The following is a 27,943-nucleotide window of genomic DNA, read 5'->3' as shown; positions in this document are numbered from 1 at the left end:
AAAAAATTAAGAGAAGATGGAGTTCTCTCTCAGTAGGGGAGGATATATGACCATTTGTTGAGAATACAGTGGAGGGGGTTTCTAGTCAAATCTAATTCAGATTTGACTTGATATGCATGATAATAGGCTCTAGTTACAGCAGAACAAGTAGTATAAAAGGAAATTAATTTTGTGGGAGGCAAGAGAAGCAAAAGACATGTTGTGTGATACCAGAGAACTCAAATCAATGAAAAATAATTTATTAAATCTTAACATATGCTGAGCACTATAAGTTTTGAATATACAAAAATGGGAAGTAAATAAAGTCCTTTCCCTCAATGAGTTTACATTCTAATAGATGATACAATGAGAACAGTGATGGCCAGAGAAGGGCATTTTGATTTAGAAAGTTATAGAAATTGGAGAATAGTTTGTGAAAATCATACTTTCATTTATGTGACAATTACTTATTAAATACTTTGTAGCCCACTTTCCCCAATCATCCATTCATTCATTCATTCTCCAAAACTGAGACAGGGAGATAAGAGCTCAATAAATGTCATTTTTTTTTAAGATTTTATTTTTTTTGACAAATTTTCTATTGCTTCTTCTGTGATGGTTTCATCCTCTTCAATGTTCACTTTGACCTTCCTACCAATGAGACTGGCAATGCCTTCAGGGGGATATCCTTTTGGTTCACCCACCTTCACTGTGAGCATATCCATTGTCAATGTGGTACCTTCAGGAATCCTCACTTTGGCCACCACTGATTTACCCAGCTGCAAACAAAACAACAGGTGACTATCTTGATACATACACAAACATAAGTGATGACCTTTCAAAAGGACAGATTTTCTTGAATGCCTTTTTTAAAGTTCCACTTTATTTTAAACTCCAAATACTCTCCTAGCCCAACTCCACCCACTGAGAAAGCAAGAATAACAAAACCCGCTACTAACATGCATAGTTAAGCAAAACAAATTCACATATTATTAGTGTCCCAAAAAAATTACACCTCAAACTGAGTCCACCAGCAATCTGTATATATTAGTTTGAGATGGGTATTACTAGGTCCCTTCCTTTGTATTTTTTTCCATTGATTCCTTTAATATTCTTGATCTTTTGTTCCTGCAGACAAATTTTGGTGATATATTTTCTAGTTTTATAAAGTAATTCTATTTGGCAGTGAATAAGCAAATTGATTTAGGTCACATCATAATTTTTGTTAGTTTGGCTTCACCTACCCAAGAAAAACTTTCTCCAATTATTTCAATCTTATTTGTGTAGAGTTTTTCATAATTGTGTTCAGATAGTTTCTATATGTGTCTTGGCAGATAAACTCCCAAGAATTTTATTTTAACTGTAATGATCTTTCCTGCTAGAGTCTATTCATAAAATATAAAAATGTTGATGACCTGTCTTATATGGGTTTTATATCCTGCAACTTTATAATTGATTTACTAATTGCTAATTGATTCAATTAGGTTTTTAGTTGATTCTCTGGTGTTTTCTAAGTAAACTACCATATTATATGCAAAAAGGGTAAAGCAAGATCTTTTGTTGATTGTTTACCTTTGATGTTACAGAGTCTCTAGATTATTTCTATCATAAATAATACTGATTATTACTGTCTTTAGATAGATACTATTTATCATTTTAAGGAAAACTCCATTTACTTCTTTGCTTTCATATGTTTTTTAAACAGGAAAAAATAAAAGCCTGTTAAAAGCTTTTTTTTATAACTGTTGCTGGTTCCATAAGATTTTTGCTATTTTTGTTATTAATATGATTAACTGCTTTTAGTTTTCCTAATGTTGAAATCAATCTTGAATTCCTAGTATACTTTGGTCTGGTCACAATGTATTATATATTTTTAATACAAAATTATCATTTCCTTGCTAATATTTTATTTTAAATTTCTGCATTAATATTCATTAGGTATATAGGTTCTTTTTTTCTTTTGACTCTCCCTCGGTTAGGGTATTAAGATTATATTTGTGTCACAGAAGGAGTATGGTAGGTCCTCTTTAAAACAATTAACATAGTATTAAAATTAACTTATTTAAATGTTTTGTAGTGATGTGGGTTGTGTTCCCTTTAAGAAATTAGTCCTTTCAGATCGACTTATTCCTTTCTGATTCCCAGCTCCTCCTAGCTGATGCATCTCATCAATTCAAGAAGCTAGGATCTTTGATTCACAAATTTTGTCAAAAGCACCCTTTTGAATTCCAATAGTAGATCCTGGCTCTCACAAACTCCACCTAGATCTGAGCCAACTTGGGACTCCACTTACGAGCCCCTTTAGCTAAATCTCTCATTATAAAAGAGCCAAGCTGAAGTTCTCTCTTTGCAGAGGTTCCTAGAATGGCAGTCTTACGCCTGGCATGCCAAGGATCTCTGTCCACTGGAATTCTATTTCTGGTGCCCTTTTATCTCTACCTTCACCTTTTACTAACTAGACTTTAACTTTAATTCCAAACCCTTACAATAAACCTCTTTTATCAATCTGTATTCTTGTGCCAAATCCAAAGGCATTGCAGGGGAGCTCTATTTGACTCCCTGTGCCCCACATCTGCCACTAGACCTCAATTAAACCTAATTTCATTCTAAACCTCATCAGTAGGATTTGCTCACAAATACATCTGTTCCTCTTGAAGTTCATTTAGAGAGTGTTCAAAAGCTCCTAACAATTTATTTTTCAATAATTATGAAGGTTTCAAAGATTGTGATTTTTGATAAGAGTAATTTTATTTTTTAAATCATGCTTGCTAATATTAGGCTTATCTACTTTACTGGCTTTTAAAAAAAATTCTTAATTTTTATGATCTGTTTTATTATTTAAAAGTTTTTAATTTATTGATTTCCTAGGGTTTTTTTTTCCCTTTGTGTACCTAATTTATTGATGTCTTTCTCTCTTTTATTGAAAGCATTTAGAGATTTTAAAAATTTTTCCTTTTGTACCATTTTGACTGAATCCCATAAATTTAGGTATATTGTCTGACTGATATATTGTCTGACTAATACCATTGTCTTTGATGGCATTATCATTTCTATGGTTTATGCTTTTACCCTCATGTGTTTTAAAATTAAGCTGGTGTTCAATTAATTTTTATTGTTTTGTTTCAAAAGCCCTTTATTGAATTTATAATTTTGTACTATGATCAGAAAAAGATATTTCTGCTTCTTTGCACTTATTTGTGAGGTTTTTATGCCCTAATATATGGTCAATTTTATGAAGGTTCCATCACAAAGAAGTGGGTTTACAACCTTAGAATTCTTTTCAGCATTTTCTAATTTCTTTTTAAAGGATAAATTGAAGTCTTCCAGGACTATAATTTTACTATTTCTCCCTATAACTCATTTAACCTTTTGTTCAAGAATTTAGATGCTATGCTATTTGGTGTATGTTTGATAATAGCTGACTGTCTGTGGTACCCTTCAGCAAAATATATTTTTCTTATTTATCTCTTAATTAGGTTTATTTTTGCTGTTATATTCTCTGAGATTATGATTTCTACTCTTTAAAAAAAAAATAGCTTAAATATAATGGATTTTGTCCCAGCTTTTTAATCTTAACTCTGTAAGTATTTGTTTTTCTGTAAACTGTATTTGTTTGTATGTATATTCTTTCCTCCTGGGAAAAATTCAGATGAGTTCTGGTTTATTTTATCATACTCCTTCCTCTTCCTTTTTTATAGACTTCTTGTAAATTCAAGTGAAAATTTTTCCTTCCTCTTCACTCCCCCGCCCCCCAACCAGTGCATTCCTCTTCCCTTCCCTTCCCCTTATATTCTTATTTTAAGATCCTTAAAACATTATAATCACTTCCAGGCTTTTTATGATCTCTGGCAATTATAACATTCTGAGAGGATACATGTTTCATTTCCCCTAAAAAAGAACATAAACAGTTTAACTTCAGTTAGTCCTTTCTGATTGTAAGTTCATGTGCTTCTCTTAATTCCTGTGTTTATATGTCAAATTTTCTTCTTATTCTGATCTTTTATTAAGAATGCTTGGAAATCCTCTAATTCACTAAAAAATCTGTTTTCCCCCCACTAGGATTATTTGCTAATTAAATAATTGCTAATTGTAAGCTTGCATCCACTATCTTGTAAAATACTATGTCCCAAGCTCTCCACTCTTTTAAAGTGATGGCTGCTAAATCTTCTAGGATATTGACTACGGCTTCTTGAATTCTTGACTTCTGGTTGCTTGTAATATTTTTTTTCTTTGACACAAGGACCCTGGACCAGATCTGAGCCAACTTGGGACTTCACCCACGAGCCCCTTTAGCTAAATCTCTCATTATAAAAGAGCCAAGCTAGAGCCCTCTCTTTGCAGAGGTTCCTAACATGGCAGTCTTACGCTTGGCAAGCCAAGGATCTCTGTCCACTGGAATTCTATTTCTGGTGCCCTTTTATCTCTACCTTCACCTTTTACTAACTAGACTTTAATTTTATTTCCAAACCCCTACAATAAACCTCTTTTATCAATCTGTATTCTTGTGCCAAATCCAAAGGCATTGCAGGGGAGCTCTTAATATTTTGGGGCATTTTTATTTTGAGGTTTCTTTCAGGAGATGCCTGGTTCTTTCCATTTTTACTCTTCTTTTTGGTTCTAAGAGATTTGAGCAGGTTTATTTCTTTAAAGATAATGCCTAAGCGATCTCTTTTATTTATTTATTTATTTTTTTGCCTTGGCTTTTAGGTGGTTCAACTTGATTCTTAAATTACTTCTTAAACCATTTTCTATGGAACCTATTTTTTCTATGGGATGTCTCCTATTTTTTTCAATCTTTTGACTTTGTTTTTAGTATTTCTTGATGTTTCATGAAGTCATTAATTTCTAGTTAGTCAATTCTAACTTTCAGGGAGTTATCTTTTTGGATAAAGTTCTGTATCATTCTCATTTTGCTTTTAAATATATTTTTAAGCTTAAAACAAAAAAAGAACCCCAAACTTCTTTCTTTAACTCTTTTGAAAATTCTGGTTGAATTTGTTCCTAAGCTATGCTTTTCTTTGAGGTGTTATCTAATGTTCTGGGTCTGGGTCCTGAGCTTCCTTGTCATTTTAATAGTTCTTTATAATGGTATTTTGTTGTTGTTGTTCTTCTTTCAGATGATGACCACTACTACAATTTTTTTTTTTTTTAAGCAAGGCAACTGAGATAAGGTGGCTTGCCTAGGATCACACAACTAACTTGTCTTGTTCTTAAGGATGGATTTCAACTCAGGTCTTCTTGACTACAGAGTTGCTATCCTATCCATTGCACTACCTACCTGTCTCTCCAGGCTATTACTTGAATGTGGACTTTGTTAAGGTTGGGCCTTGGTGGGGAGAGGAGGGGAATAGCTGGCCTGAGTTCTTGTCCTCTGCATTCCTGTGCAATGTAAGCAAGGGAGAAGTCTGCTTATTGCCTTCCCAGTTTGAGCTCTGAATTCTTGACCCAGGTTTGAGCTTGTCCCGATTGGGAATTTAAATATCCTGTTGCTGGATTTAGCCACTATTAGCTTACTTATAGTCTCTATAAGGTCAGAGCAAATGAATTGCAGATCTCCCCTCTCCTCTAAATCCAATCTGGAACTCTGTAGTGGATACGTGAGCTTCCAGGGTGCACAGTCTGTTTTCAGGCCCTAGGTACTAGAATGCTCAATACATGGAGTACCCCTGGTCAGACCCTGTCCCTAGTTGCTTACAGACCTGTTTCCTTAAGCTGGCCCTTACTACAATAATGTCTATGGCATCCTTGGACTTCCTGACTAGGATTTTGTCTGGCACATTTTCTAGTTCTTGATGGAGGTGATTTGTGGGGTAGCTAGCTGTATTTCTTTCTACTAGTATTACCTACACCAGCTTCATTCTGCTACCTCTTTAGTTGCTATAGAGAGCTCAGACTGTATGTATGTATATATGAAATAAAAGATACGGAGAAGACAGAATGGCATTTGTAGTCCCAATATCAAAAGGACTTGGGAAGCTCAACAAGTCCCTTTGGGGAGCAGGAAGACCAAGAGGCAAGTTACTCTCAACTTTTAACTACTTGCTTCATTATCAATCCTGGTACTCATAACATCAGACCCAGATACTGATCTTATTAAAATTTGTATACATCCCACATTTCTAAATCATGTTCATGATTTAAAGAAAGATTATTCTTAAGAATAGGAAAGAATCGTGGAGATTTTCTATACCATATCCTGTTAGGAGTTAACAGCTAATGATTCTATTGATCAAGAGCCTCTTCTCTTGAATCCAAATACAATTATTTTCTCTTATATTCTGTTTCCTCAAGTTTGAATTAATGGAGTTCTGTTTTTTTTATCTGTCCTAATCACAGCATAATCAGTTTTAGATGACGTTTGCTTAAACATAGTAAAACAATAAACTTACCTTCTCATTGCAGGCCATCTCACATGGCAAGAGCTGTTTAACTGGCGATCCCAAGGCTTTTTCTACGAGACGGACTGCTTTCACCAGCTCCACTAATTCATTTGGCTCCAGAGATGCCTGATGGTCACTCCCTTTCCAAGTTTTATCCAGAGTCACATGACGCTCTAATACCTTAGCCCCTAAAGCAACTGCAGCCACTGAGACCATAATGCCTGTTTCATGGCCAGAATATCCTATGGGGATGTCGGGGAATGCTTTCTGATATTCCTTTAACACAAAGAACAAAATGGGAGAGGTAAAGAGATCTTAGAAATGCATTATATGAATGCTTCTGGTGTCTAGATCATTTACAAAGGGCTACATTTAACCAACTTTAACTTTTATTTGAAAGTACCATATAGAAACAACTGGATGATGCTGTGGATAGAGTACTGATTCTGAAGTCAGGAGGACCCAAGTTCAAATTCGTCTTCTAACACTTAACATTTCTTTGCTGTGTGACTTTGGACAAGTCATTAACTCCAACTGCCACACACACACACACACCAAAAAAAAAAAAAAAAGGATCATATGAAGGGGTACACTAAAGCCAGCTCCCTAAAACCAATTATTATTTTTTTAAATAGTTTTTATTTATCAGATATATGCATGGGTAATTTTACAACATTGACAATTGCCAAACCTTTTGTTCTAATTTTTCCCCTCCTCCCCACCCCTTTCCCCAGATGGCAGGTTAACCAATACATGTTAAATATGTTAAAGTATAAGTTAAATACAATATATGTATACATGTCCAAACAGTTGTTTTGCTGTACAAAAACAATCAGACTTTGAAATAGTGTACAATTAGTCTGTAAAGGAAATCAAAAATGAAAGCGGACAAAAATAGAGGGATTGGGAATTCTTTGTAGTGGTCCATAATCATCTCCTAGAGTTCTTTCCTGGTGTAACTGGTTCAGTTCATTACTGCTCTATTAGAACTGATTTGGTTCATCTCGTTGTTGAAAATGGCTACATCCATCAGAACTAATCATCATATAGTATTGTTGAAGTATATAATGATCTCCTGGTCCTGCTCATTTCACTCAGCATCAGTTCATGTAAGTCTCTCCAGGCCTTTCTGAAATCATCCTGTTGGTCATTTCTTACAGAACAATAATATTCCATAATATTCATATACCAAAATTTATTTAGCCATTCTCCAATTGATGGTCATCCACTCAGTTTCAGGTTCTGGCCACTACAAAGAGGGCTGCCACAAACATTCTTGCACATACAGGTCACTTTCCCTTTTTTAAGATCTCTTTGGGATACAAACCCAGTAACAACACTCCTGGGTCAAAGGGTATGCACAGTTTGATAACTTTTTGGGCATAGTTCCAAATTGCTCTTCTGGATAATTAGATCGATCCATTCACAATTCCATCAACAATGTATTAGTGTCGAAGTTTTCCCACATCCCCTCCAATATTAGTCATTATCTTTTCCTGTCATCTTTAGCCAATCTGACAGGTGTGTAGTGGTATCTCAGAGTTGTCTTAATTTGCATTTCTTTGATTAATAATGGCTTGGGAGCATCTTTTCATATGACTAGAAATAGCCCAAACCAATTATTAAAATACTTCATACTTCAGAAATTGGCAAATGCTACATACAGAAATCATGGATTTATTATTTTGTTTTATGTAGCATTTTTCCCTCCTACTCTTATTTTCTTTCATTCTATATACATAGTATTTATGTACTATTTAAACCGAAAATGATGGAAAAAATATTAGTGCAGATTAAACTAAATAATATAATTTTTTCTTTTCTGGAGAGCCATTGCCATACCAATCAAATTGCCAAAAACTTATTTTAGAGAGCCAATTGTTAAAAATTTATCAGCACAATCTTGGTTACTTATATCTGTATCTACCTATTTCTATATCAATCCAAACCAATCTACTGCTACATGTAGATAGCTAGATATAGCTTGATAGACACAGGTGAAACAATGTTACCCTCATAAGAATTAATCTGGCTATCAAGATCCTTCATAATTTAGCCCAAAACTACTTTCAGAACAAAAAGCTTTTGTTGATGCCTTTTTCTTCAGTAATTTCAACCCTCTTCCCTCTCATCTGAAACCTCCCCTTTGACAAAGAGAATCAGCTACAGTGACTGCATGTATGAAATCTTTTCTTTGAGCCCCTCACAGCATCCTCTTTCCCACACCAGTAATTTCCCACCTCTCAGTTATGAGAAGGCAAGCAGATTTCATCGTCTGTTTGCCCAAATTCTTACTGCTTTTTCACTTAGAGTTCAACTTCCTTTTAGCAATTTTTTCTTTCCATACAGATTATCCCATGTTTGCCTGAATAACTCATATTCAGCATTTCTTACTGAACAATGACATTCCATCAATGCCCAAAGGGCTACAAAATTGTGCATATCCTTTGATCTAGCAATATTATTAGGTCTCTATTCTGAAGAGATCATAGAAAAGGAAAAAGAACTCATATAAAAAAACATAGCAAATATTTTTGTGGTGGCAAAGAATTAGAAATTGAGAGGATGTTCATCAATTGGGGAATGTCTGAACAAGTTGTGGTATGTAAAAATAATGGAATACTACTGTTCTATAAGAAATGATGAGTAGTAGATTTTAGAAAACACTGGACTTATATGAACTGATGCTAAGTAAAGAAAACAAAACTAGAATGCTGTATATAGTAACAGCAACAGTGTATGCTTATCAACTATGACAGACTTTGCTCTTCTCAGCAATATAATGATCCAAGACAATTCCAAAAGAATCATGATGGAAAATGCTATTGACATCCAGAAAAAGAACTATGGAGTCTGGAAGTGGATTTCTTCAACATAGAGAAGAGCTAATCCAATTCCAATTGATTAATGATGGACAGAACCAGCTACATCCAGAAAAGGAACACTGGGAAATGAGTGTAAACTGTTATTTTTACCTTCTGAATCCAATTCTTCCTGTGCAACAAAAAATTCGGTTCTACACACATATATTGTATCTAGAATATACTGTAATATATTTAACATATATAAGACTGCTTGCCATCTGGGGGAGGGGGTTGGGGGAGGAAGGGAAAAAATCTGAATAGAAGTAAGTGCAAGGGATAATGTTGTAAAAAATTACCCATGCATATGTAATGTCAAAAAAATGTTATAATTATAAAATAAAATAAAAATTTAAAAAAAAAAAAAAAAAAGAACTATGGAGTCTGTATACAAACCAAAGCATATTATTTTTCATTTTTTTTTCTGTTTTTTCTTTCTCAGGGTTTTTCCCTTTTGTTCTGATTCTTCTTTTACAACTTGACTAATGTACATGATTGTACATGTCTAACTATATCAAATTGTTGCTGTCTTGGGTAGAGGGGAAATGACAGTAGGAGGGAGAAAAATCTGAAACTCAAAATCTTACAAAAATTAATGTTGAAAATTAAATTTACCTGTAATTGGAAAAAATAAAATGCTATTAAGTATATGCACGTGGAAGGGGAAAACATAATGATACTCCATTACAATTACATAACTTTTTAAAATGATTGAAAACTCATTTTATTTCCAGTTCTATACTTCTACTGAGTTCTACTATGAATATATGTATATATGGGATTTTTATTTCTGTCTTTGGTATCCTTGGGAAATAAGCCCACTACTGAGAGTTGCTCAATCAATGAGTATGGAGAGTTATTTTTTTGTGACTTTCTGTACTGACAGTACCTCCAGGATACCTTTTTTCCCCCATAGCCCCTCCATCTTGGATTACTCCTATTCTTTGCTATCTACCAATGTGCAAGATGTGAAGTGATACCTTGAAGAAGGTTTAAATTTTCATTTATCATGCAATTAGTGATTCAGAGAATATAAATGTATTTGGACAAGGCTACTGGGATTAAGCAAGTAAATGTCTGAGGCTCGATTTGAAGTTGGGTGCTCTTGACTTCAGGCCAGTGTTCCCTCCCCCCTCCCCCCAATATCAATGTGGTTGTTAAGAGTGTACAATTCTTTTCCCATAATTTGATAACTTAGCTGTAGGAACTGGAGATCACACAGCTTCTGGTCCTGAAAACATTTCGGCCTAAATGTTAATAGGAGAGGCTGTGGTGGGAGAGGGTCAACTTTTTATTTAACTATGATGAAGTCTATACTCGCCTATTGGGAATTCTTGTTTTAAAAACTAATGATCTTTAGTATTAATGATTTTTAAGAGACTTTTCCAGCGCCTATAACATCTGTATTCTTTGACCCAAAGATTCCTTTGCAAAGCATGTACACCAAGGAAATCAAAGAGAAAGAGTGAGACTTTATAGATATCAAAGTATTTATACCCATTACCTAAGGAATGGCACATGGATGTTATGCCTTTATTACAGTAACAAATAATGAATTCAGAGAAATATTTGAAGAGGAATAGGGAGAGCTCTTTGGAAATGAAGACAATGTAAAAACAGAAGAGATTAATAAAAACTTAAATAAATAAAACAAAAAACTTAAAAGAGAAAAAGAAAAACTTCTCCTAGCTTAAGATAATGTCCTAAAATTATATTAAAAATTGCTCTACTCTTCAAGTTTTCAGTTATCAGTAGGCATTATTTCAGCAACTTTAATAACTGAAGGAAAATTAACTCAAGAGATATGCCTGATAAGAAATATGAATGGAGTAAACCTTCTAAAACTGTGATATATATTCAGTATAGGACAAAAAAAGTTTTAAACCACAGTAATAATTAATGGTGATACCTGTATTCAATCTGATCATGGAAATCAATAGCAAACATTAAGATTAAATTTCAAATTTATATATTCAGGAATGCATATTGTTACATTTATTTTGAAGTGGTCAATTTATTGGAAAATCTTGGTAGGTTTTAGACCTCATTACATTCAGACAGTGAATTAGCATTTCATGTACACAAAATCCTATGCCTACCACTGGAGAAGATATGATAAGATAAGCTGGATCCATTACTCACCGTAATTACTCGGAGGTTGACATCTTCAGGGAGTAGTGGATAGGCACTTGTGCACTGCAGAATGCAGAAATTTGGGTTTATAGGTTTCACAATGTTGTAGACTTGCTTCATCGTGTCCATGGACTGCATACCACTGGAAATAACCATCGGACGGCCTAATCAACAGAATTACCAACAAGGTCACTTTTTTCCAATTTCATTACTTGTGTCAATCCCATTTTGTCAGGGAATGCAGATTTTCCAGACATTTTTCTCTTAATCAAAGTTGAAATTCCATAGAAGAATAGAATGGTCAGCATTTCTCCTCATGGGGAGTGAGGGTAGAAGAGGTGCATAAATAACAAATCTGTGCTTTCACTGATGGACAAATTTCTTGTATGGCAACTCCCTATCTGTGGTTTATAATGTGTTGACTAAACCCCTTTTTGCCCAAGAAATATTTAAAGGACTCGGGGTGTATAGGTATGTAAAGGAGGTATACAAATCAAATATGTACTTATAATAAATCATAATTTCATGACTCCCATATTCAGGACCCACAATTTAAGAAGCTCGGTGCCTAAAGCATAAGACATCTCCAACCCCAGCTCTTCCTGATTCCTAACCTGGCCCTCTAAATACTATCTGACATCATCCCTCACTTAAAATCTGAAAATTATTTTTACATAAAATGGTTTTCCATATTGGGCTTTTTTTTTTTTTAAAGAAAAATATATAGCTCACCCCTAGTTTCTTTCCTCTAAATGAATAAACAATATTACATTTTTATTTTGTGCACACTATCTCATCTGATCTTCAATCTAGAGGGAGAAAGGACCTTAGAAACCATTGTTAGTACAAATCCTCATTTTACAGATAAGGGAACTGAGGCCCTGGGAAACTACAGGACTTACCCAAAGTTACCTAGTGAATGGCAGAGGGGAGATATGAACCCAATCCTCTTAAACCTCAGACCCACACAGTGTTTTTTGCTATCTGCTGTTCCAGGCTATTCCCATTTCCCAAATTAGGAAAGAGAGCCCCAGAGAATTGATTTGTCCAAGATCAGCCATCCAGAAAGTAGTTCTCACCAATGCAACGTTTCCCTTCTTACCTCACTATTTTCAGCTGCTTTTTACCAAACATAAGGGGTAGAAACACTTCAATGATTAAGATGAGGTCTCTACAGTTAGCCTTCATATTTGCTACACAAAAAGGCTAAGTCCTTGGGAGGAGAGCAAATTAAACAAACACTTACCTTTTTTGGCCGCCTTTTCCAAATAGGGAAAATTGTTAGTGTCTCCAGATCCAACTTTGAAAAATGGAACGTTCAATTCATCCAGAAACTCAACTGCCATCTACAAAACAGAAAAGGGAATTGTTCGTGTTTTCTTCTCTCTACAGGAGGTTATGGTCCATACAGAGCCTTAATCCTGATGAGAACCAGGCCAACTGTCAAAATAAGAAGCTTGCTCTGGATAAGGGCTTTTTAACCTTAGGGCCATTACCTTGGACTTTTAAAAAAATGTTTTCTTAAGTATTTCTATAATTTAATTTGTAAACTTGCATATTTAATTTTTAAAGTACAATAAACAATAAACACCATTCCTCAGCAGGATTTCACTGAGGCCTTGTGGAATGATGGTCATGGCTGCTAGTTTGGAGAATATTTCTCTTTAATTTGCACACATAGCAGGCACAGGGGGAAAAGGGGATGAAAGGGAGGGATGTTTTTGAATTGAACATAATGAGTGTTTAATAAATCTTCATTAACTGAATAGGTATAAAACTAAGGCAAGAATACACATACACACAGACATTGTTTTTGTCATTTATCTTTCATTTTTCCTGAGGACCATGACATCTGGGTTGGATTTTAGTGAGGGAGGGCTGCCTCATGTTCTCTCCAGAACCATCTGGGTCCAATGGCCACATGTAGATCAGGACGACTGGAAAAGGCCCAAGATACACTGAGAGACCTCATCCTTTTTAAGCCAAGGTCTTCCACAAGTCTGTTTGTCTGAGGCTGCTCCCATTCAGTGATGAAGGCCAAGTAGCCACAGGCGCAAAGAATCTCCTTTTTTTTTTTTTTACTGCTTTCCCCCCCCCCAACACACACACACACACACACACACACACACACACACACACACACACACACACACACACACTACTGATAACTATTTTCAGCTGAAGGAAAAACTAATTCCTTATTTTGAAAGAAATCTACTTTATAATCATATTAAAAGATGCTCCAAGTTAGAGAAATGCAAATTAAGACACCTCTGAGATACCACTACACACCAGTCAGATTGGCTAGAATAACAGGGAAAGATAATGAGGAATGTTGGAGGGGATGTGGGAAAGCAAGGACACTGATACATTGTTGGTGGTATTGTGAATATATCCAGCCATTCTGGAGAGCAATTTGGAACTATGCTCAAAGAGTTATCAAACTGTGCACACCCTTTAATCCCAGCAGTGTTACTACTGGGCTTACATCCCAAAGAGATTTTACAGAAGGGAAAAGGACCTGCATGTGCAAGAATGTTTGTGGCAGCCCTTTTTGTAGTGGCCAGAAACTGGTAACTAAGTGGATGCCCATCAATTGGAGATTGGCTGAATAAATTTTGGTATATGAATATTATGGAATATTATTGTTCTGTAAGAAATGACCAATAGGATGATTTCAGAAAGGCCTGGAGAGACTTACAGGAACTGATGTTGAGTGAAATGAGCAGGATCAGGAGATCGTTGTATACTTCAACAACAATACTATATGATAAGTTCTGATGGACATGGCCATTTTCAACAATGAGATGAACCAAATCAGTTCCAATAGAGCAGTTATGAACTGGACCAGCTACACCCAGCGAAAGAATTCTGGGAGATGATTATGAACCACTACAGAGAATTTCCAATCCCTCTATTTTTGTCCGCCTGCATTTTGGATTTCCTTCACAGGCTAATTGTACACTATTTCAAAGTCCGATTCTTTTTGTACAGCAAAACAACTGTTTGGACATGTATACATATATTGTATTTAATTTATACTTTAACATATTTAACATGTATTGATCAACCTGCCATCTGGGGGGGAGGAGGGGAAAAATTGGAACAAAAGGTTTGGCAATTGTCAATGCTGTAAAATTACCCAGACATATATCTGGCAAATAAAAATTATTAAAATTTTTAAAAAAGAAAAAAAAGAAAAAAAGAAATCTACTTTATAGTGATATTATCTGTAATTCTAATGGAGAAACATCCCCATCTTGTGGACTTTTAGGGGACTGACACCAAAGACAGCTTCTATAACCAAAGATAATCAAAATTAACTAGAAAACCCAAGGCCTTAACAGCCTTGCTGTTTATAGCCTATGTGCATGATTAGTTGTCCCAAAATTAAGGCACAAGACAATCTGATAGAAAATTAAAGCAGCAGGTGTGAATATAGTACCACAGGATTATACAGCTCAATGGCAAATTCAAAGGTTTTCTTAAGATATGTAGAGGTATGTACATATGTGTGTTTGTGAGTAAACAGATCTATATGTGATGTGTGTGCATATGCACATGTATGTGCATACATATAGCTATATGTGGATTGTGTTTTCTCTATGTGTGTATGCTATACCAATCCATGTGTGATGTGGTGCACATGTGTATGTCAATGTGGGGTTGTAAGGCATCTATGTACATGTATGTACATGTATATACTAGGTTATATGGGTAAGCATGTATTTGTGTGTACACTACATGCATGTATATGTATGGTATTTATGTGTATATGTGTATTTTTATGTGTATATATATATATATATATATATAAATATGAAAAACTCTTCTTAGAATGAAAACCTCTGCTGTGAGATAAGGTGTTCTCTCTCTCTCTGTGTCTCTCCTCTTCTTCCTCTTACCCCCCTTCTCTCTTTCTCCCTCTCCCTTTCTGTGGGTGTGTGAATGTGTGTGTCAGTCTTCTTAGAATGAAAACCCCTGCTGTGAGGTAAGGTGCCCTGGAAAGACCACCAAGTTGGAACAGCATTCCATAACAATCCCAATTAATGACAGAGAACATGAAAGGAACAATAACATATACAAGAAATCTGGGAAAATTGGAAAAGACTAGCTTGTGAAGAGTGCTAATGACAGGTCTGACACTTGAGCATCAGGCTGTAACCTCCCCTCAGGACAGAGATTGGGCTTTTTTGTTGTTGTGTTTCTGTGTATCCCCAAGTCCGTGGCATACAGTGGGTGCATAATCAATGCTTGAATGACTAATAGCTATATCCATAAAAAGCTCAAAGAATCCTCAGAGACTGTCTAGTCCAGCCACCTCCTTCCACAAGAGGAAAATGAGGTCTGTGAAAGGATGTGACCTGGTCACAATGGTAACAAATATCAGAAGCAAGACTTGAACCCAGGTCCCATGACTGCACAGCTAGTACCCTTTGTGCTACACCACTAATGTGATCTACTTCAGGGAAGGGGCTGATCCATACTGATTAAATTAGAAATCCTCAAAGTATGTGCAGGGCATTGAGAATATAAAAAAGGAAAGATAAGGCAGCCCCCTGGAGTAGCCACAGAGATAACCAAGATAAAAGAAGTATTGATAAAAGCAAAAGAGAAAAATTAAAAGCACCTTGGGAGTAACATTTAAAACTCAAAGGGCCTCAGAAGTCAGATAGGCCAATTTCCTCATTTATTTATATATAAATACAAATATATATATGTAAAACATATAAAATATAAATATATGTTATTATATATTGCATGTATAATATATATAAACAAGGAATTTGGCACATATATATAATATATATAAAAATGAGGAATTTGGTATATATCCACATATATATATATAAAATTTTCTGCTGAGGCAATTGGGACTACGTGACTTGCCCAGGGTCACATAGCTAGGAAATGTTAAACATTTGAGGTTATATTGAACTCATGTCCTCCTGATTCCAGGGTTCTATCCACTATGCCATCTAATTGCCCCTCCTTATTTTTATAGATGGGAAAACCCAGGCCCAAGATCTCCCCCAAAGTGAGGCAGACTCACTGTTTTATACCCAGATGCTCCAACAGCAAAACAAGCCACATTTTCATTAGCCTTCTGTGTACAACCTTGCTGCTCACCTACCTACTCACTTGCAGGAGAAAAAGATGGGGTTTCTGAGGGTCTGAGAATGAGGGCCCAAGGCTCCAGGGGGTCACAGCAGGCCCACCCCACAAGATCAAATAGGCAAGAGGGCATACAGAAGCCCCAAACACAGTCAGTCTCGGAAGCTATTCCTCCAGTTTCTAGTAAAACACCAGGCTAATACCAACACTATGCACAGGACAGCGAGAATGTTTTTATCAATCTCTCTTGGCAGCTCTTGCTTGGGAAGGCGCTACCAAAATAGTCTATAGCTCCATCCAAAATGTTGACCTTTTCAATCAGCATGCATTTATTAGGTACCAGGGACACAAAGATGAAAACAAAAAAGCAAAAACAGCCCCTGTCCTCAAGAAGCTTTTATTCTAATAGAAGAACTAATATATACACATACAGTTATGTACGTACATATACACATGCACATGAGATTACATGTACATATAACAGATAAGTTGGAAAAATGTGTACATATATAGGTACATAAATATATATTTATATATATATATTTCAATTAGTTACACATTTATACATAATATACATTGTTATATGTCATATATATATATGTTTACACACATACATATACACGTGCATATATCTATTTAACAAAAATTAAAATTAATTAATTAAAAAGTAATTAAGTAATTAAAAAGCAGACCCAGATTATCTGATGCTCAAGTAAGCCACCTTTCCACTATACCATCTGTATACAGACTTTCCTGCTCACCCACTACTTACCTGCAGAAAAAAATGGGATTAAATGTGTATGTATGCACACATTTACACACAAAGTGATAAGTACCCATATGACATATATGCATAGGCATGTAGACATATTGCTATGTATGTGTGTATATATATATATAGGTATATACCTGTCTTATGTATATGCATATCTACATAGGTATCTATACATGTTTACACACACTGTAAGGTTGGAGGGGAGGGTATTAGTCACTGGGGGTGGACAGACCAGGAAACAGCTTTATGCAGAAGGCAGGTCCTGAGGGGAACCAGGCATTTCAGAAGATGATTGGGAAGTTCTTCAGAAGGCATTCCAGGCAAAGTCATGGAGATGGGACAATAACAGCAAGTTGACCAGTATGGTGAGACTATAGAGATAGCATAACAGGAACAACATGTACAAGAAATCTGGAAAAACAGGAAAGGACTAGATTGTGAAGAGTTGTGTTGAATGAAGCATTTAAGCACTTACTATATGTAAAACACTGTACTAGCTGCTAGAGATGCAAATAAAAAAGAAATAGAGTTCCTGCTCAAGAGTCTCACTTTCTTATTCTAAATGGCAAAAGTGTTTATATTTAAACCTAACAGTACCTAAGGATCACTGAAGTTATTAACTTTATAACATTCTGGTAGTTGTACAATGCCATGTTTTTATGGCAAAATTTTATGGATGTTCAGCTTTCTTTGAAATACTAGTTTGTTGAAAGTGACCATTTCAGAGAAATCTGGGAAGACACGTAAGAATGGATGCCAAGTGAACATAATACTTACAAACACTCTGAAAGTCTCAGAATGCTTTCAATGTAATGAGCAACCACACACCCAGAGAAAGAATAATGCTGTCCACTTCCTGATACAAAGGTTATGGACATGGGACTTGCATTTCTGGATATGGTCAATATGGGAATTAGTTTGGATTGTCCATAGTGATCGCAAAGTCTTGTTGGTTTGTTTGTTTTTTTAAATGGAAAGGGGAATTAGGTGAGACAAGGGACCTTAAAAATAGGAATCTCCCTACCTCCCCCAAAAAAATAGAAAACTAGAAAGAATCAAAGAGGAACTACACATCAAATGTATTATATGTTCTACATAATTTGTATAAGGAAATTTTAATAAAATCTATTTTCTTTGCAATCCTATGTATTTTATTTTACACATTTAGAAATATTATTCTGAGAAGGGTATGTACAAGATTCCTCCAAGTGATTTTATTTTCAAAATAAAAGAAAAAAGTAGAAAAATATTTTATCTGTTTAAAAAAAAAATCACTTGCCCAATTTGTAAAGCCTACTTAATTTCCTATTTTGACAACAAATGTGAATAAGTCATTTCTGAATACATCTAAAACACAATGATAGCTTTATTTGATAGGTACTTTCAGAGTTATTCTTCATCAGGAAGGTTTTTATGCTAGAAATGGCATCTGAGCCCTGAAGGAAGAAGATCATTTCAAAAAGTAGAAAGAAGGATGGATCATAATTTAGACACAAAGCAATCGATTCCAATATCCTGGAGAAAGAGAGTACAGAATGACATTGTGTAACAAGAGGGGAGAACAGTCTGGTGGGAATATAGAATGGGAAAAGGAGACTTAAGGTAAGGTGAAAAAAAGTTAGGTTGAAGTCAAGAATAGAAGGCCGAGCGAAGGATGTAGCTGACTCTAGAAGCCAATGGGAAGCCAGACGTTGCATCAGAGAGACACAATTGGACTTTTATCTTAGGAGAATTTTTGCAGTGTGAAGGTTATCAACATGGAAATGGGGAAGAAAAGCTGGTGATATCAAAAAAATAACATTATTAAAGAGGGAATAATTCCAATGATATTCTGCAGGTAGGTTAGGGAGGAAGAGGAATAGTACCATCAACAGAAACCAAAAAGCTGGGAAGGGGAAGAGAATGAATTAATTTCTGGACATTAACAATTTTAGGGGAGGGGGTTACCTGGACCAGAATTTTTTTTAAAATCTCTCCTTGCCACCTATTTGATTGTTCACTTAGACCAAAGTTCTTAAATTTTTTTCACTCACAATCACTTTTTTTGACAGAAATTTTTGGAACTCCAAGTATGTAAAATAGACATACAAATCAAACATTTACTGACATTAAATCACAATTTTACAACATTCAGTTATAAAATCTCATATGGGTCATGAATCACAATTTAAGAATCTGGGTTCTAAAGGACCAATAATCCTTGCCATCTACTCTCCAGCTGACCCTTCCTAATGTATTTGTTTACTCCACTAACAAAAATATGAATTTTCTTAAGAAGGAGGGACTGTCTTGTATTTGTATCCTCAACACTTACCACTATGATTATATAGCGCCATTTATTACCATGGTAATAATAAATAAAAGTTTTCTTATTCCATTCCATGTACAGCAATGCCTTAATGGAAAAATAGGTTTATAGATACAACTTGGGCTGCCTGGAAACACCTCACCTAGTGTCTTAAAGGGAAACTGTCCCAACCCTGAGCCTCAAAGTCACAGGATGATTTAGAGCTGGAAAGAACCTTGAAGATCATCTAATGCAATTTCCTTGTTTTATTGAAGTTCACAGATGTTAAAAGTCTTCTCTATAGCCAAACCTGGTAGTAAGTAACAGGGCCAAAATCTGAACCTAGATATCAATGCCCAATCCAGGATATGATAACTTGGATTTTCCTAATTAACTCCCATTAACTTTGGCAGATCATCACCCCAATTTCTCTGGGACCCAAGTTTTTTCTTTTATATAATGAGGTGGTTGGCCCAACCAGAGTTCTTAATATGGGGAGGAAGGAAGAGAGGAGAAAAGGAGGGGAGTATTATCAACTTGTTTTTAAATATTTTGATAACTGCATTTCAATATAATCTATTTCCTTTGCAGTCCTATATATTTTACTTTATACATTTGAAATATTCTTAGAAGGGCATGCTTAAGATTCCCCCTACTGCCAGAGAAGTCCCTGACACAAGGAAGGGTAAGAACCCTTGAGACAGATGACTTCTGAGATCTCTTCCAGTTAAACATTCTGATATTCTAGAAATAACTTCTGTCTGGTACAGGAACTAAATAAGGGTTTCAGAGGACTCAAGAGTTAACAGGCAGGGATACAAAGAAAAAATAACCATGCAAATAATTACAAATACAATAAAGACAAGAATGGAAATAATTAACAAAAGGAAGGTACTGGCATAATGGGAGATACATACTAAAGGGATTTAGTGTTACTAGATCAAAAGTAGGAGTACTTTTCAGTTTGAGATAGCTCCTGGTCATCCCCTATCCTTTTTTCTACCAACTTTGGAACTAAACTACCCATTTTTCTTTACATTTTTATTATATGTTATGTCCTAAGAGGATTTGATTTCTCCCTTTTAAAATCAACAAGAATTTATTAAATACCAATTATGGGCTAGGTACTATACCAAAAGGCACAATGGTCCCTGCCCTCAGGAAATTTACACTCTTTGGGGGGAAAAGTATCATTCACCAAACAATATACAAAATATGTACAAAGTAATTTCAGAGGTTGCAAGTACCAAGATAGGATTCTACTAAAGAAGTCACTTGGGTTGAGCTTTAAAGGAAACTAGTAATAACAAATATAATAATTATAAGTAACATTTATATAATGCTTACTTTGTGCCAGCCACTGTGCTAAGTGCTTTACATTTATCTCATTGGATCTTCACAAAAATCCTGATAGATTGGTGATATTACTTTCTCCATTTCACAGATGAAGAAACTGAGGCAATCAGAGTTTAAGTGATTCACCAAGAGTCACACAACTAGGGAGTTTCTGAGGTCACATTTGGCCCCAGGGCTCTATCCACTGCCCCAAACCTGCATCAAATGTGGGAGACCCGGATTCTGTAGGACAGGGGTAAGAAGGAATTGTATTCCAGGCCCTGGGAAGGGGGGAAGGAGGCAAGGCACAAAAAATGGAAAATGGAATGCTGTGTTTGAGGAATGGCAAGCAGGCAGTTTGGAAGGTAATGTGCTGGAAGCCAGACCGTTGGGTACCTTAAAAGTCACATAGCAGTTTGTCTGTATGCTAAAAGGAGGTCTGCTGGAATTTACTGAGCAAGGAGAATGGCGAGATCAGACCTGGGCATGAGGAAGGTCTCCCAGGCAGTGGTGGGAAGGAAGGTGAGGGAGGGGAGAGCATTTAGGAGAATACTGCCTTACTCCAGGCAAGAAGTCCAGAACCAGTGTGGAAGCTTGTGGGAGTGGAGCAAAAGGTGAAGAATATACCCTGGAGATGGAGTCAAGGAGGCTTCCATCTGCAAAGATGGAGAGAGCCTTGAGGGATTCCAAGAAATTGAGTGAACAGAAAGATGGCGGGGCTTTCAACAGCAAGAAGCAAGTTCTAAGAAAGAAAAGGGTTTTTTTAAGGAAGTGACAATGAGGTCAGTTCTGGACTTGTTGAGTTTGAGATGTCTACGGAAGATTCATGTCACAGTTCCCAATAGATCTGAGAATTGTCCAGACAGACAGACAGGAAGGCAAGGAAGAGGGGAAGGAAGGAGGAAATGCAAAAGGGAGAGGGAGGGAGGGAGGGATGGAAGGAGGAAGGAAACGGGAGAAAGAGATCATTCCAATTTTTTTTTTTTTCTCAATTAAACAGAGAATGGAAAACTATAGTATCATGGACATCCAAAGGTCAGCAAAAAATTCAGGCAGAGTTTCTTAAGAATTTCTTTCTCTTAATTAAAAAAAAAACATCTTTTATCATGGAAGCAGCATACTTTTAGAGATATTATAACTGTTGTCATGGCAAAGATATTTTTGCAAGCTTATAGGCACTCCTTGCTGGGAATCTGGGGGAATAATGTAGAATGGGGCACAAGGATACTGTTCTACAAATGTGCAGGAGGGAAGGGAGAAGAGAGGAAAGAGGAGGAGGAAGGAATGAGAGGGGAGAGAAGAAGAAAGAAGACATTGACTGTGTTGTCAAATCACTTAGTCCTTTTCAGGATTAAGCCCACTGTGAAGTATTCTTTCTCTCTTAGTATCTTCCCTTTAATGGAGTTTTTCTCCTTACTATAGCTAAAAACCTTGAGGGTCTTCTCCTCCTAGACTGACTGACTTAGGTTAAAGGGGACATTTTTTGCCCCAGTGGTTACCTAGCCTCAATTACTAAATGGGTGCAGCCTCAGTCAAACTGAGACCTGTTGAAGACCTTAGCTTATAAATACCAAGATCTCCCTCTGCATCCAGGGCCATCTCCAGTCTTCCTGATCTATATCTGGGCACAGGACTCAAATAGCTCTGAAAGGGAAACTGAGGCAGATGACCTTGCCCAGTTTCCCTCTCTTAAATCCAATTCACTTGCATGTCGTGTCAGGATCTTCTCTGAGAACAAAGGACAAACAACAATAACAACTTCACATTCAAAATAGTCAAAGTTGGCAATTCTTAAAGTGTGATTTGGAAATCCCTAAGGGTAAGGGTATGTTGGTTATTTTTTTAATAATTGAGTCTCTCTTCAGGGAAAATGTACACATAATTTACTTAAGTTTAATCTAAATTATTAACTTTTTTCATCACTTTATTAATTCTAGATAACTAACAATACAATAAATCACCCAGATTTATGGCATTTGTTAATTTCTAAAGTATAAATGCTCCACACTGAAAATTTAACAATCTGTTCTCTGAGGACTCAAGTTAATACCAGCATACCACTGCTTGGGGATTCTGAGATTCTTTTACAAAACTATGTTAACTCTTCCTACATTGCAATTTCCCCATTGCCATTTCAATATGTTACAGTTCAGCATAAGAAATTAAATAGTAATTTTGTGAAAGCTGCAGATGACACATAACCTATGACCAAATACTTAGCCCAAATTTTAAAATAAAGCACTATAAACCTCTATTAAAAGAAAAGAAAAGGAAAAAAAAAAATTCAAACTTCTCCGGTATGAAGGGAGGGCCAAAAAAATTTTAGGTGGATTTTCCAGGGAGCTATGCCCCCAACCCCAATGATGTGGAAGGAATGATTTTATTTTCATAAAGATACTAAAACATTTTAATTTCTAGTATAGTAAATATCCTTAAATATAACCCACATAAACAAAAGTTCTTTGGAAGAAGGAAAAAGGGTCCTAAATAAAATTTAAAAGTATAAAGGAGTTCTGAGACCAAAAAATTTGAGAACTGCTGGTTCAAATAAATCTTCTAGGGACCAAAAACTATCTTTACATGTATTTGGAAAAATACTTTAAAAAAAAAAAAAAAAAAAAGGCAATTAACTGGCAAAAGCAGCCGGGGAACAGGATATGACAGTAGGGCTGGAGTAGAAAGGTCAATAATTGCTTGTTGGCTGACAAGGAAGTAGAACATTGGCAAATACCCCAAGCGGACATAAAGGCAGAACAACCCTAAACTGACAAGTGTGCCCAACCCACTCAACATGACTTAATTCTTTTATAAAAGGCTTCTATCGAATGTCTTTTCCAACATCATAATGACTAACATGGATAGTTATAAAAGGAAGCAAAAAAAATAAATGGGCTGAGGTGGTAAATCCAAGACAGGAATATGCTGCCTAAGTTCGGAGACAACAGAATGTCAAATTTTCAATGGGAGTGCTACAAAGGAGGGCTTGATTTACTGTTTTGTTGATTGCCTATGACTTAAGCAAAGGATGAAGAAAAGGTTAATTTTAAATTAAACTTATGTATCTATTTCCTCCCAGAAACCCAGTTATTAAATATAATCAGGACATCACTACCTTTAAGGGTCCCCAAACCACACCATAAAGTAATGATGACAACAGAATCCCCAATATCCCTCTGCTTGGAGTTGGTATATATCTTTACAATGTGTGTGAACTGCCACACAGTTCAGCCACACTGGCTAAGGGACATTTCTGGTTTACAAATCTCTAATGAATTTTTCATATAATATTATGTACTCTACTTACTTTATATGGGTTTTATCTTCCTGAAGGCAGGGATCCCATCTTATCAACATGCTAAATCTTTCCTAACTCCCACTACAGCATTCCATACAGAAAAGGGGTTTTGAAAGCATTTGTTGGCTGGAGGTGAATGATTTCATCTGACTTCATCTGAATCTCAGTGTTCTCATCTGTCAAATGGGCATAAGATATGTGAACTACCAACAAAGATGTGGGGAAGACAGTGTTTTATATATCTTTATGAGAAATGCTATTCCTGTCATTATGATTATTAATTAAATTGTATTGTTCAGTCATTGTCATGTCCAACTCTTTGTGATCTCAGGGACCATGGCGTGAATCAAATAGTCGGTTTAAAATCTTGATTTTTTTAAACAGAAAGGCTTTGTAAAGAAGGAAAAGGTCATCACAGAATCACAAAATTTGGAGGTAGCATCTAGTCTAAGTCACATAATGTATTTAGCAAGTGGTCATCCAACCTCCAATTACAAACCTCCAGGGAAGAGCCGGTCACCTCTCCAGGCAGCCCGTTCCACTCTAGGACAATTCTTCAGAGTCAAGACTGGTCATTAGAATTACCCAGTCTTGGGGGCAGCTAGATGGGGCAGTAGATAAAGCAGAGGCCCTAAAGCGAAGAACCCGAGTTCAAATGTGGTCTCAGACACTTAACAATTACAAGTTATGTGACCCTTAACATATTGGTCACAACTCCAATAGCCTCTCAAAAAAAAAGAATTACTCAGTCCTGTCTGTTAGTTTATACATTTATCTGGAGGCTTTGGTGAACAACCCCTTCATCAATTGATGGAGTGTGCATATATATATGTATGTATTTTCCATATAGAAAATAGAGATAGCAGAATTACAATATTTAATATTGTTGCGGTTGTTACATCATTTCAGGCATGTCCAACTCTTCATGAGCCTATTTGGCGTTTTCTTGGAAAAGCACTGAAGTGGTTCTGCCATTTCCTTATTCTGGCTCAGATGAGGAAATGGAGGGAAACAGGGTCCTACAACTAGAAAGTGTTTGAGGCCACATTTGAACTGAAATCTTTATTCTAGTCCCAGTGCTCTATTCATTTTGTCATCTGGCTGTCCAATAATCTGTATTATCTATATTACATAAATTTGTTTCCCCTATTATCAGCCCTTTAGTATTAATAAAGACACTCTCAAAGAGGCAAATCCTGAGCGGATGTCGATCTAATCTGAATCTCCCAGGATCCCGGATGCTTTCTAGGGTAGGGCAGCAAACGTGTATAATGGGGCTTATTGGCCACTCCCTCCTGAAAGTCATCAAAGTTACTCAGAAGAGGCACTTAGACTCAGAAGTCTGGCTTATTGGTTCCTAGCACCGGGTCAGCCCCTCTATGACTTCCATTTGACAGAGAGCATTTTGTTCAGAGTACAGTGTCTATACACATAAGAATTCATTTGCTCCCGCCCAACCTGCCCCTTCTCCCCACACCCAGCACATATGCCCTTGACTTATATTACTAAGACAGGCTCCAGCTGAAAAAAAAAGTCAAGATGGAGAGATTTAGCAACTGGCTCCAGGCAGGAACCTTATAGGGTCCTATGGGTTTTAGGCAAGGGCTCAAGAGTTAGCAGTTCTCCTAACTTTCTCGGGCATACAAGGAGATTGAACTCCTAAGTTTAGATTCCCAATCTAATGTTTTTGTTAAACTGTATTTGCAGTATGGGGGGCCCAAGATGAATCTGGGACTAATGGAAACAATTAGGAGGGGCAGCAGGTGTAGTGCTTTAGTATATGCTCTGGGTGAAGGTTGGTTTATAAGGTACATGTGGTGGGTAAATTTACCTGGTTGGGCGGTAATTAGTATATGGAGTGAATAGAGGGCGGTAATGACCGTATAATACTAGGATAAGGGAGAAGTCAGATCGGGAGAATGTGGTTATGAGTTCGCCCAGCAGGCAATGGAAGGGGGCTGGGCTAGGTTTGCCAGGCTGGCAGGTAGTCATCAGCGCATACTCTCTGGAGGCCTCGGGTTAGGGTTAAGTCGGCTGCGGATGGCTTTCTTTACCTCATCCATTCCAGAGGCGGTGAAGAAAATCCCAATTTCCTCAGCATATTTCTGTAATTCCCGATACTGGGCGTGGCTAAATTCCAGGTGGCGCTTGTGCTCTCCGTAGGTTTTCCCCCAGGAGTGTTTAGAAGTGTAGGGCCGCTCCAAAGCCCGACGGTTGAACTTGTGTTCCAGTTCGCTCTTCTGAAATTTGGCGCAGTCAGCCCCGCACTCCTGAAGGAAACATAGGAGCAAAGGCTGAGGAGAGACCCACGGCGGTCCACTTACCCTCCACTGTCTGTCCCGCATTCCTTCTTTAACATTTGGTACCCCCCAGAATTGTTTCCTGTGTGCTTTATTTCATGCGTGTAAGAGCTTTCCTCTGAGGGGCCCCTAGGTTTCACCAGAGCGCCAAAGGGCGCGCAGGGTTATGAACGCGTGGATTAAGGAAAATCAGCTGTGTGAGTAAAAAGTAAGGAGCGAGGGGCAGCTCGGTGGCGCGCTGGATAGAGCACCAACCCTCAAGTCAGGGGGACCCGAGTTCAAATCTGGTCTCCATCACTCAACACTTCGTAGCTGTGTGACCCTGGCAAATCACGTAATCCCAATTGCCTCAGTGAAAGAATGCCTACTGGGGAGATAAGGAAGGAAACTACTTCTGGTTAAAAGGTACCATAAACAAAGAAGTACTGTGCACAAAAACAAAATAAAGCCCTGGGATCTCTCCATCTCCCCAGTAGGCTCTCTTTCACCTCTTTCTCCCAAGCCCTTCAGAGCGTAGCCAGCAGCTGCTCCAGGGGTGAGACAGCACTTGGGTACATCCTGCCCCCCCAGCCCTCCCCGCACCCCCCTCTCTCTAAGGGTCCGGGGCTGCCCCTTTCAGCCCGCTACCTTCGCCATCCGGATCATGCGCTTGGCCACGTCCATATCGCCCTGGTGGTTCTGCCCGATCTCGGCAATGATGAAGCAGGGATGGCTGCCCCCGACCCAGCGGCCGGGGCACAATTCCAGCTCTAGCGGCATCGTGACAGACAGTCCCCAGTCCCGCCGCTGCTTCCGGGGTTCCGCTCGCAGACCCTCTAACCTCCGGCAGAACAACCCTGGCCAGCCTACCGCGGACCGCAAGCACAGGCCACGTCACTGCCGGAGCCTCCTTCCTCGGAGCCAATCCTCTTCCATCCGTCCACCCACCTGACGTGCTGGGACCAATTAATGAGCTGGAAAGGGCTGGGGGCCGAGCCAGCGGGAAGTGGCGCTGAGCTTGCTAAGCGGGAGCTTGCCTGTGTCCCCGGCTGTGTGCCATCCTACGCCCGGCGCCGCCCCCGCCGCGAGGGTGTGGCGTGCTTCGCGCAACCTGGAGCCCCCGGTCCAGAGGTGTCCTCGTAACCTGCGGTTGACAGGTTTATAAATAAATACATGGGATGCTATGAATAAAAAGATTAATGCATCGATAAAAATCAATGCTCTCAACAGCCAAAACCCTGTAACACTTCCCTGCTCCAGAGGGTTTCCGTGAGTTCTGTGCCTGTAAATGAAAAAATGAAATCTATTCTTTATTTATCTTGCAGGAGACAGTAATTTACAAGGGTGCCCAGTTAAAAAGCACGCTCCTTGGGGGCAGGGACATGGTTATTTATGTTGTCTCTCCTGTTAGACAATGAGCTCCTTGAGAACAGGGAAATTTTCTTTTCCTCTCTTTCTGTCCCCATTGCTTAGCAAGATGTTTGGCTCGTAGTAAGAGCTTAAT

The 27,943-nt window shown here is 37.3% G+C and overlaps 1 protein-coding gene across 1 annotated transcript; it reads right to left on the bottom strand.

Moving 5' to 3' along the window:
• Positions 1 to 202: 202 nt before the first annotated feature.
• NANS (N-acetylneuraminate synthase) lies at positions 203 to 27,356 on the bottom strand. The gene is made up of 6 exons (XM_074281835.1): positions 27,088 to 27,356; positions 26,215 to 26,430; positions 12,600 to 12,699; positions 11,363 to 11,517; positions 6,369 to 6,635; positions 203 to 758 (listed from the first exon to the last, which is right to left on the bottom strand). Exons 1-6 carry the CDS (start codon positions 27,217 to 27,219, stop codon positions 549 to 551), a joined length of 1,080 nt encoding a protein of 359 aa, XP_074137936.1. The 5' UTR covers positions 27,220 to 27,356; the 3' UTR covers positions 203 to 548.
• Between the last annotated feature and the right edge of the window lie 587 nt (positions 27,357 to 27,943).

Source organism: Sminthopsis crassicaudata, chromosome 1 (genome assembly GCF_048593235.1).
Source record: "Sminthopsis crassicaudata isolate SCR6 chromosome 1, ASM4859323v1, whole genome shotgun sequence".
NCBI classification, from domain to species: Eukaryota; Metazoa; Chordata; class Mammalia; order Dasyuromorphia; family Dasyuridae; genus Sminthopsis; species Sminthopsis crassicaudata.
The sequence above is the reverse complement of the archived record's forward strand: the minus strand, read 5'-3'. Positions and strand labels throughout refer to the sequence as shown.

What these genes read in the sequence shown, in the direction of transcription:
- NANS (XM_074281835.1), bottom strand. Translation starts at nt 27,219, where the DNA reads ATGCCGCTAGAGCTGGAATTGTGCCCCGGCCGCTGGGTCGGGGGCAGC. An exon ending in GGAAAAGGCGGCCAAAAAAG is followed by an intron (nt 11,518 to 12,599) that starts GTAAGTGTTTGT and finishes TCTGTTGATTAG; the next exon opens with GCCGTCCGATGGTTATTTCC. An exon ending in TCAACCTCCGAGTAATTACG is followed by an intron (nt 6,636 to 11,362) that starts GTGAGTAATGGA and finishes TTTGTGTTAAAG; the next exon opens with GAATATCAGAAAGCATTCCC.